We start from the raw sequence: 10860 nt of genomic DNA on the forward strand, positions 1-10860 counted from the left end.
ACCTGAATTTTTGTTAGTGGTTGTTTTAAAGTCACAACATAATCCAGAATTTTTACTAGAAATACTTTGGACCGATGAGGCTACATTCACAAGGCGAAGGGTAGTACATTTTCACAATATTTGGTCACAAGAAAATCCTCATGAAATTCGGACAAGATCTTGTCAACACGAATTTTCTGTGAAAGTGTGGCTCGGAATAAATCGGACCTTTCTTCTTGTCACCCCATCTAAATTCCCAGGCATTTCTAAACTTTCTAGAAAACCATCTATTTGAATTATTAGAGGATGTTCCATTAAATATACCATAAAATAGCTGGATACAAATGGATGGTGCTTCTGCGCATTTTAGGAGAATAATAGAAGAATGGCTTAAACATTATATGGGGCGATGGGTCGGTTGAAGACCAAATGCCAATGTCAACCATAATGGTGCAGAGAATTCATTGTCTTGGCCAGCTAAATCGCCAGATCTAAACACCCTGGACTTGTATATTTGGGGTTACCTATCTGAAAAGTAAAGTTTACTCCACTCCAATAGATACAAGACCACAACTACTACAGCGAATAGAAGACGGGTGTATTGAATTAAATGAAAACCACCACATGATATTAGTTAGGTAATTCCATTAATCATTAATAGAAGTTGTCAGAAATGTATCGATGTGGATGGTTCGCATTTTGAACAATTGCTGTAAATACGTAACGTTAATTTCGTTTCTTATTTAATTGTTGTTGCTTGGTAAATGTATTTTTATTTTGATTTAAATTGTTCTTATTTGTAAAGATAGTGGATTAAGCCTCCAGGGAAAACTAAAACACATTAGGAACACTACCTCACAGGTGATGAGGAAATAATGTTGTTGATCTGCTTACAAATTGCACTTACTTTTAAGCACAAACATAAATATTCTTGTAATATTATGGTGTGAAGTGTCTGCCACAAGGGGATTGTATTGGTATGAATAACTTGAAAACGGCGAATCTTAGNAATACAGAAATTTAACCTTCGTTGCGTAGGTAGGTTGTTTTATAAACGCATTTTGTTTCGGTAATTAAATGTCTCGTTAGCGATCGTGTTCCTCAATTCATTATAATTATTTATTTTTTGCTCACTAATTTGCTAATAACTTGATAACAAAAAAAGATACTATTTTTATGCTCTTCAAACTAACCTACGAGTATAAAAAGCTTTATCCTGCTATTTCACGTTTTTAAGAAAACAGCCTAAACTTGGATAAATAGCGCCAATAAATAAACACTTTCGATAAAAATTTCAAACTTATTCTATATTCATCCATTTTTGTGTATAATATTGCTTTTAAATTTTTTGAGAAAAATCCATAAAACGGCATTCTTTTGAAATAACGCCGTCTACAGGTTTCCATATTGAGGTAAATGACATTCTGCATTCACCACGAGACACAGCATGAAAAGAACCTTTCCAACGAGGTATAACACTATGGGCTTTTGATGAGCCAATCCTTTAAAAAATGCATTTTTCTGATGAGAGGCTTCCCCCGTCCTTTCTGTAGAGAGATAGAACAAAATGTCAATAACAAAAGTTATGCGTAATGAATCCGACTACCCATATTTGTACTATTTAATATAACTGAATAGGAAACATTCCTGAGAAAAATTCTATGTAGATTGCGCCCCCTAGCGGCCGAGTTACGAATTTGAAAACTATTTTCAGCAATTTCTCTTGGTGGATTTATTAATCAAAATTTTTTTCCCGAAGTTCTAAAACTATACTTTACCTTATATCGTACCTAGTCGATCTTAGTGGGACACTCTGTATAATGTGCGAGGTCTATCTTCTCAATCGAAGTATATATAGAATTTTTTACTACTGACGTTGATATATTGCCATATTTGATTTGATTAAATTTCNACAGAAATTTAACCTTCGTTGCGTAGGTAGGTTGTTTTATAAACGCATTTTGTTTCGGTAATTAAATGTCTCGTTAGCGATCGTGTTCCTCAATTAATTATAATTATTTATTTTTTGCTCACTAATTTGCGAATAACTTGATAACAAAAAAATATACTATTTTTATGCTCTTTAAACTAACCTATGAGTATAAAAAGTTTTATCCTGCTATTTCACATTTTTAAGAAAACAACCTAAACTTGGATAAATAGCGGCAATAAATAAACAACACTTTCGATAAAAATTTCAAACTTATTCTATAATCATCCATTTTTTGTGCTAAATTCATTTATGTAAAGAAAACTATAGCATTGCTTTTAAAATTTTTGAGAAAAATCCATAAAACGGCATTATTTTGAAATAACGCCGTCTACAGGTTTACATATTGAGGTCAATGACATTACGCATTCACCACGAGATACAGCATGAAAAGAACCTTTCCAACGAGGCATAACACTATGGGCTTTTGATGAGCCTCCTTTAAAAAATGCATTTTTCTGATGAGACATTAGGGGCTTCCCCCGTCCTTTCTGTAGGGAGATAGAACAAAATGTCAATAACAAAAGTTATGCGCAATGAATCCCACTATCCTTATTTGTACCATATAATATACCTGAATAGGAAACATTTCTGAGAAAAATTCTATAAAGATTGCGCCCCCTAGCGGCCGAGTTACGAACTTGAAAACTATTTTCAGCGATTTCTCTTGGTGGATTTATTGATCAAAATTTTTTTCCCGAAGTTCTAAAACTATACTTTACCTTATATCGTACCTAGCCGCTCTTAGTGGGACACTCTGTATAATGTGCGAGGTCTATCTTCTCAATCGAAGTATATATAGAATTTTTTACTACTGACGTTGATATATTGCCATATTTGATTTGATTAAATTTCGATATTACCTAGTAATGTTTTACTTTTTTTTCAAATATTCCGAAATATCAATAGTGATTTAGAGATGAAAATGTGTATCCCCCCTGAACTTAGAGATGCAGCAGTTAGTGTAAGTAGTGATTGTCAGAAAAATTGAAGAGATTGTACAAGAATGGATATACTCAATTAAAATATGGTGTGGAAAAGAAAGCTGTTAAAATAACAGAAAATGTTTCATTGGCATATTTCAAAGAAAAAACTTTTGTGGGAAAATTATTCCATGTTATAAAGCCACCCTTGCAATAAAAGAAAATATTGACATTTCAAAATTTTTTAAACTCAGAAAACCAACAGAAAAATAATGGTTATAAACACAAAAAAATCACGTGTATTTGCAAAAGAAGAAATTGACAAATTTATATTTGAAGCTCTTGATGATGTGTATCTATTAAAAAAAGGTACATTTCATTATTAATTTGTGTTTATCTTTTTACAAGAACTATAAGTATTCTAGACTATTGTGGTAATTGGGGTGCATGTGCTTGCAGAACAGATGAACTGTGCAGTAGATATGGTTATTGCTGATTTAGACATGAGAGATGATATTATTGTACCTAATATTCCTAATTCAAGGAATGAAACATCTAGGAAGTTTGTTATTGTTGACCCACAATGAATTAATGTTGTTAAAACATACCTAGCTAACAGGTCAACTAACATTACAAAACTTTTTATTGTACCGTAGAGGTAAACATATTAAAGAAAATATTGGGCGCAATACTATTAGTAAAGTACCGGAATGGCTCAATATCTGAAATTAGAAAATCCTGACTGTTATGCTGATCATTCCCCAACGGCAGAAAATGGAGAACACTTAGTAAGCTTAAAACGGGGAAGGGAGGGGGGGTTGTAAGGTTAGGTTAGGAAAACTTCCAGGCTACTGATGATTGTGCCAAGTGTCAATAGTTTTGTTCCAAGTGCATTAGAATAAAATTAGTTTCCAACAGTCCGACGCAATCGCATTTGATTCAAAACAATGAATTTTATATGCATATATACGTCTGACTGTTGAAATTTTTTTTTTTGGCATCTACTAGGAACAAAGCTAATGAATGTTCACAAAGTACGAAAAATATTCATATTCAAATAATAATGTTCATTCTATGAATACAGGAAATGAAGGAATACACATGATTTGCTATAACTGTACAATTAACTATAATTTCAAATATTTTTTTATAATTTCCATCATCCCATCTTTCCGAATTTAATTGAAGACCAAAGAGCTTGGCGGTATGTACCAGATTCGGTCACAACGCAACAACTCGGCATTGAAATATTTGAAAAACTTTTCCCCATATTTTTATTTAGCCCTATAACTACAGGTCTGGTCGCCCTGTTGAAGAATACGCGAGCGGGCAAACGGCAAACAAATACAACCGGACTGGACGACCAGCTATAAATTTCGGTTGACAAATTTCCTAGCAGTGCAATGCAGCAATGCGGAATTTGGTGTGAACCAGGTAATTTTAATGTATTATAGGCACCTTCTATTAATCATTCATATTACAATTGCGAAAGGGAAAAATAAGAGGGATATTTTGTTTACTAATTTTATTACAACATGACATCTTGAAGACCTTTTGAAGCGGATCAAAACGAAATACTGTCAGACAATATTGAATTAGTAGAACATGTTGATAAAACAGATTTATAATTTAAAAATAAAGATTTACATGTTCAATGTCAGCGTCATTTTAAATATTTACGATTGGATAAAAAAGGAAGAAAATTAAAAACCAGATAATGAAATTATAAATAGAATATGTGAATACATATTAAATATTAACTAAAGTTTCAGTGTCCATAATTTTCGTGTTATTAAACAATTTTTATTATTATCATTATTTACCTATGGAGAGAAACATTTCTTTTCATTAGAGAAATGAAGTAAATAATGGCGATTTCTCAAGTTAGTAGTAAAAAAAATAAATTAGGTATGATTCGGGCATGTTTGGTTAAAAAATCAAATTAATATTCTGGAAAACACGTACTATTACCCTTAAAAAACTAACCCCCACTTAAAGTTACGGGTTAGGTTTATAAAGTTACGGGTTAGGTTTATAAATATAATATTTTTTTCAAATATTTTTGTTTCTTAACATTTCCAGTTTGACTATATTCAGTAGGCATTAAAAAAGTATTCGTACAGTACATAATATTTTGATAGAATTAAATTTCAAGGCTATTTAATCCTTATCTAATAGCTAATTATTAAAATAATTTTAATGGTCATTTTTGACATAACTAGTTTTAATGAGAAATAAAATATTATAATAATTACCTATAAAGAATAATTTTTCCATTAATAGATTTTAAATAACATAAATTACCATAAACTTTCCGAAGAATTGCTCAAATTACCCATATCGATCTCCAACAATTTTCTGTCGTTAATCTTAATTTTATACGTAATCTTTCAAACTTTCAAAAGCTGAGAAAAAATTGAACATACCTCATCCATGAGAAATGGTAAAGACTTGTCAACTTTTGTCGGTTTCATCCACCCTTTGAGATTCTTTATCGTGTGTTTTATTTCATTTTTTAAGAACTCTGTTTCATACAGGGTGACTTCGAATTTGGGTTTCCTGAAATCTTTCATAATAGCGTCCTCGATGTTTTTAAAGTTTTCCTCGATCAACCTTAACAAGGCTTCCAACTGTTTCAGTCGAAATTCCAAACTTTTAGTGACGCCCCTGTTGAAGCTGTCTCTCGCTGTAGCAACCACATCTTCTGCTGTCGACATTTTTGGAACTGCTTCCTGAAATTACAAAGTTTCTTTATATTTAATACTTATTGTCTGATATGTGAATGTTTTTTATCAATATAACAATACATTTTAAACATTATTACCGTTGAGCAGTCACCGTATTTTGAGAACGACATTTTGTGTTGTAAAATTCGATATTTTTTGCTGTTTATGTATTTTCTTTCTAATTTTTCTAGAAATATATAATGGAGATAGCTGAGTTGTTTGTTATTTATGTAATATATACTAAATGGAACAAAATTATGTAAGTATATATGCTGAGTCAAGCTTACAATAATTATTTTTTTGTAAATATTTATGGTACACAAATCGTATACATTTTTAATAAATCAGTATGTCATACATAATTGACATTTAAATAATGTCTCATTTTCCCTGTTCCCACCTAGTGTATTCGACAAAGTGTATGACAAAATTAGAGTATACATTTTCTATTAATTTCGGATATATCTTTTATAAAATCTAGTAACTATGGGAATTGTTTTTTTTTTTATTGAAAATATATCATTTAATATCCAGCAAGTGGTAAGTGAAATGGACTTTAATAAATACCTAGATAAGTGTTTATTTATTGTTTTTATTTGATACGGTACCACTGAAAGTATAAAATTTAGCCCATAGTACCTTTATGAAAATAGCCTAGAATTTGCCGTAGAATTAAAAAATAAATAAATATACATAGTGTTAATTTGAAATAACAAAGCTGATGATGACTTCCGGTATAACCGGAAGTGCGAGGAAGCTGACACTATTTTCAATCAATAGATCTATTTGATAAACTCCTGTATACAAATTTTCAGATTTCAATTCTGACTTCTTTTTGAGATAATCCTACTGGGCCTTCTTCGTGATACACCCTGTATATGACATTTTATATATCCATGAAAGATAAATGAATAAAAAAAGAAAACTCTCAAAGTTGCCTTTTAGGTCAATTTTGAGAACGAAAGTTTTTGTAATGAAAATAGACGTAATCTGTAGCGATTATTCTGTCGAACTACTTTTTCAGTATGATATTTCTGGTTAGTCAAAAAGAAATGTATAAAATCAACACTGTCACTGAATTTATTTATTAAAACCATTTATTTCATTGAGGCAAAAATACCCAATCAAATAAAAAGAGTAACTGAAAATGCCACAAATAAATAATTAAGGACAATATCATGAGCGTTTACTTACTTGCACAATTTTTATTACAATTTTTTATTTTACATTTACACCAGCTGGAGATATGCGCTAAGTATTATACACCTGGATTCTACTTATACACTGCGGATAGGATACTCCATTTACAAATGAACAATGTTCAATTGAATGATAAGTAAATTTATAGATAAGGTCAAAGTTTATTAAATTGCTTATAAATACTGTTCTGTTATCTCTCTCTAACATTAGAATATTTCTAATAGCCATTTTACTTAGTGGTCATGTTTTTAAATGTAACTGTACAATAACGTGCTTTAGATTTATATATTTCCATACTGGGAAATAGCCAAAAATTTATTGCAAAATACCTTCTTTACTGTATGGCCAATTTCCTTTGAAAATAGTAATTTTTGTATCTAGAACACGAAATGGTACTTCTGCGTTCATGCAAGGGTGGAAGTTATTTTGCCGAGCTTAGCCATGCAAAATATCCACTCGAGAACGCAAAAGCATTTTGCGTTCGAGATGCAAACAATATTTTTTCGAAAACTGCAATAAAATAAGACAATTCTGCTATATACCTACGACAATTTAATTTATATTTGAAATCGTTTGAACGGTGTTAGAATCAAGACGGTTTAATCGCAGTGACTGTCACAATGATAGCAACATAATAAACAATAAACATTTTGGACAACTTTTGAGGTCATTTTAATAATTGGTGTTTGTGCAGCTTTGGAAAGAGCTGAGCTACTAAAGATAACGACCGATGATATAGGAGACAAAGATTAAATTATTATTATAGGTCTGTTCCAACAAGAGTCAGGGATTGGTTCCGAACCGTCAGAAATGTCTATCGAATTAATTCTTGCGATATATTCACTGAAGACACATTTAGAACTTAGCTGGCCAAACATTTCGAACGGTTCGGAACCAATCCCTTACTCTTGTTGGAACAGACCTTATAAGAATTCCTAATTCCAAAACTCATACTCCGAGATGTTTTGTGATTTCGAGTCTGCTACTGTGCTTTATGTCTGGCAGTTTAAGTCGACTATTTTTTATGAAGTATGTCTGGGAAAAATGTGTTACCAAAGTGGTTGTCGTCAACAAAATAATGATTGTGCCAAAAGAAATAGCAACTTATCTCAATTTGCCTCATCCAAAAACTTATACAAGACACTGCTTTAGACGTTCTTCCGCCACTCTGTTAGCCGATGCAGGGGCCGATATTACCACTATTAAATGACATGGGGGGGGGTGGCGTTCTAGTACGGTAGCGGATTAGTTTGACATTTGTTTTATGTTCTAGAACGAAAAAGACTTTGGCGATCTAGAACATAAAGGTCAACTGAATATTTAACGAAAATGTTGACTTTTGATGACAGTTTCCGAATCAGTAGTTGTTTGAGGAATATTGGAAATTCCAATTACACTCTCTGCTTGATTTCACGGAAATGTATTTTACCTGTTTATTTTTCCCCTGTAAATGTAAATTCCCTCTATGAGACACTAAAACAAGTTATTCACTTAAATCGATGCACATCATCTTCTTAACATTTGAACTTTAATAACAAGAGTTACGAACTTTGATTAAAGGTCGTTTAAAAGTTATTAATTTTTTATAAAATTGGTGCGTTAGTTGTATAGACGGTGTCCAAAACATACAAAATTGTAAGGATCATAAAAATATATTTAAATCTTTAGTATATGAATTGTAATTAGCCTAAAAACTGAAAGCTCTAATGATTCTTCTGGCACAAAGGTTTTATTTAGTTACATTATTATTTTTAAAAACTATTACCGAACATACGAATACCCAAACGTAAACTGCGGTTTAGTAATGCACGGTTTTGAATCTGGTTTACCTCGTAAGTTTGGGACGTTCCGTAAATGTTGCTTTCCTTTAACGAAGGACAATGTTGCACATAATTAAAACTTGAATGCAATTCAAATCCGTTGGTTTTGAATTAAAAACTGCGTACGTCGAGTGCATGCAAAAATTTGTTGAACGTTGGACTGGCATTGAGTTTTTCCTATAAACCATCGTCGTTTGTTTTTTAGGTACGGGTAAAAGAAATTTTTTTATATTAATTAAGTAAAAATGCAATTAATTGTGCCAAAGTCAACCAATTCCAATCAATAAATGAGTGTTTATTAAAGAGATTTTCTTATTTTAAATTTTTATCATAGGGGCATAGGGCAAGTTTCAATTGAAGGAATTTTTTCATCGAAATTAAAATTTTAGCGTTCAACCAGGGCGTTGTAAGAAATAACATACTTATTGGAAAAAATTGAGCATATGAAGATGCAAATATCTTTTTAAATCTTTTTGTATATAGGTAATAATATAAGTGCCTTATAGCAGAATAAAGAAAAAGTTTCCTGCAATTTACAGCTCTTGATACGATAGGAACATAAAAGAATTTCCTAATTAAAGCCTTATATTCGTGATTGGCGACTTTGAAAATCACCGAGTAACAAGTTTCCGGCATATAATTTTCAAATTTTGAATGCCTTTCCGATTTTTTACATCGGCCATGTTGAATCCGCCATCTTTTATTCAGGAATTTTCGGATTCGGATATCAGATTCGTAATCAGCGACCCCAAAAACCCGCGGTAACAAAATTTAGGTAAAAATATTCAATAGAAAAATATGTTACTTAAAGGGGTATCAAAAAATGTTTAAGAAAAAAGTTGTAGGATTTTATAAAACCAATTTAGCTGACCTTGACTTCAATTTTTAAGGTCAAATCAACATCAACTTAAAAATTTCAAGCATAAACCCCTTTTTTATTATACAAATCGATAGAATGTCAGAATATGGAATTAAAAATTTGTTGTTGGATATCCTTAAAGGTCATTTCAAGGTCGAATTTTCATGAGAAAGCCAAATAATTTAAATGAATTGTGTAACCGTATTCTTCGTGAAGCTGCTTTGATAAATTATTAGAAATGCTGTGTTTAATTTTTATCAACGGATTGCTCACTGTCAAACTGTAGATGGTCTTCAATTCGAACATTTGCTATGAAAAATTTAGATACATCAAGAAGCCAAAACAGATTCATCAGGGTTAACCTTTTTTTTTTCTTATTTTTTCAACTTTTTATTATTTTTTTCTTATTTTTTGTTATTTCTCTTTATTATCATTATTATTATGATCTTTAAACGAACCTTTATTTGTGAAAGTGAAATCCAAAGTTCAAATTGATGCGCGCTGTAAAATTTTGCAATATCTCGGCTTCTATTCATCGTAGGAACTTCTTTTTTTTTAAAACTGGGGTAGCTCGACGAAAAAATAACAATGGGCATATTTACGAATTCATAGAATAGCCCTGAACCCCAGAAAAAACGCATATTTTATACTTATTTTTTTTTAATTTACAAAAATGTCACCAAAAATTATTGTTAAACGAAATATTAATTAAAATTTTAATATCGGAATTATTTTACTATTATTAAATAAATAAATGAAGCTATCGTTAATTTAAAAAGTTATTTTTTTACATATTAAGCCAAAGTAAACTTATTTTTTCAATATTTTGTTAGCTATTTAATTACGATTTAAATGTAAAATTAAAGTAAAAATTCACAATCACAAAATTGTTGGTTTTCCCTGCAAAGTGAAAAAACTATTTTCCTCACTTATTTGTTTAAATAGAAAAGTTAGCTAATGATTTTTTTTGACTCACGAGATGTCTTATATTATGTTCCTTTAGACAATTGTACAATAATATCGCGGATAGGAATTTTTTCGAGTAAAAATTTTATTTGCTTGGCCTATTTGCTAAGTTTTCTTCTTTCAAGACAAGTTCAAAATTACAAAATTACCTTTGATGAAAATTGAATTCGTTTTTTGTTCTGGAAAAGTTAAGGCCGTTTTGTATTTACAATATATTATGTTAAATCCACAGTTTCGTTCAAAAAACCATTTTTATGAGTTCGTGTTGTCTGCAAGTCGATATTGGTGTTAGATTTCATCTTGTAATTCGATGAAACCGTAGAAAAAATACTACTTTACTACACAATTCCTGTCTGACCAAGTTGAACCACATCTATTCTAGATACCTTACTTGTTA

General features: G+C 30.8%; 1 protein-coding gene across 2 annotated transcripts; it reads right to left on the reverse strand.

Moving 5' to 3' along the window:
* Nucleotides 1-1420: 1420 nt before the first annotated feature.
* On the reverse strand, nucleotides 1421-8503 carry LOC108915558 (aldehyde dehydrogenase, dimeric NADP-preferring-like). 2 transcript variants are annotated; one of them, XM_023456418.1, is made up of 3 exons: nucleotides 8248-8503; nucleotides 5319-5624; nucleotides 1421-1526 (listed from the first exon to the last, which is right to left on the reverse strand). In XM_023456418.1, the coding sequence occupies exons 2-3, from the start codon at nucleotides 5607-5609 to the stop codon at nucleotides 1458-1460; spliced, it is 360 nt and encodes a 119-aa protein (XP_023312186.1). In that variant the 5' UTR covers nucleotides 5610-5624; nucleotides 8248-8503; the 3' UTR covers nucleotides 1421-1457. The 2 variants fall into 2 exon arrangements, with proteins under 2 accessions (XP_023312186.1, XP_023312185.1); XM_023456417.1 differs by lacking the exon at nucleotides 8248-8503 and adding an exon at nucleotides 6813-6949.
* Between the last annotated feature and the right edge of the window lie 2357 nt (nucleotides 8504-10860).

Source organism: Anoplophora glabripennis, unplaced genomic scaffold, assembly GCF_000390285.2.
Source record: "Anoplophora glabripennis isolate ALB-LARVAE unplaced genomic scaffold, Agla_2.0 scaffold1453, whole genome shotgun sequence".
Classification (NCBI taxonomy): domain Eukaryota; kingdom Metazoa; phylum Arthropoda; class Insecta; order Coleoptera; family Cerambycidae; genus Anoplophora; species Anoplophora glabripennis.

Excerpts from the sequence above, each read along its gene's own strand:
- LOC108915558 (XM_023456418.1), bottom strand. The coding sequence starts at position 5,609 with ATGTCGACAGCAGAAGATGTGGTTGCTACAGCGAGAGACAGCTTCAAC. Across the intron at positions 1,527-5,318 it reads TACCATTTCTCATGGATGAG|AAAGGACGGGGGAAGCCTCT; the intron begins GTATGTTCAATT and ends ATCTCTCTACAG.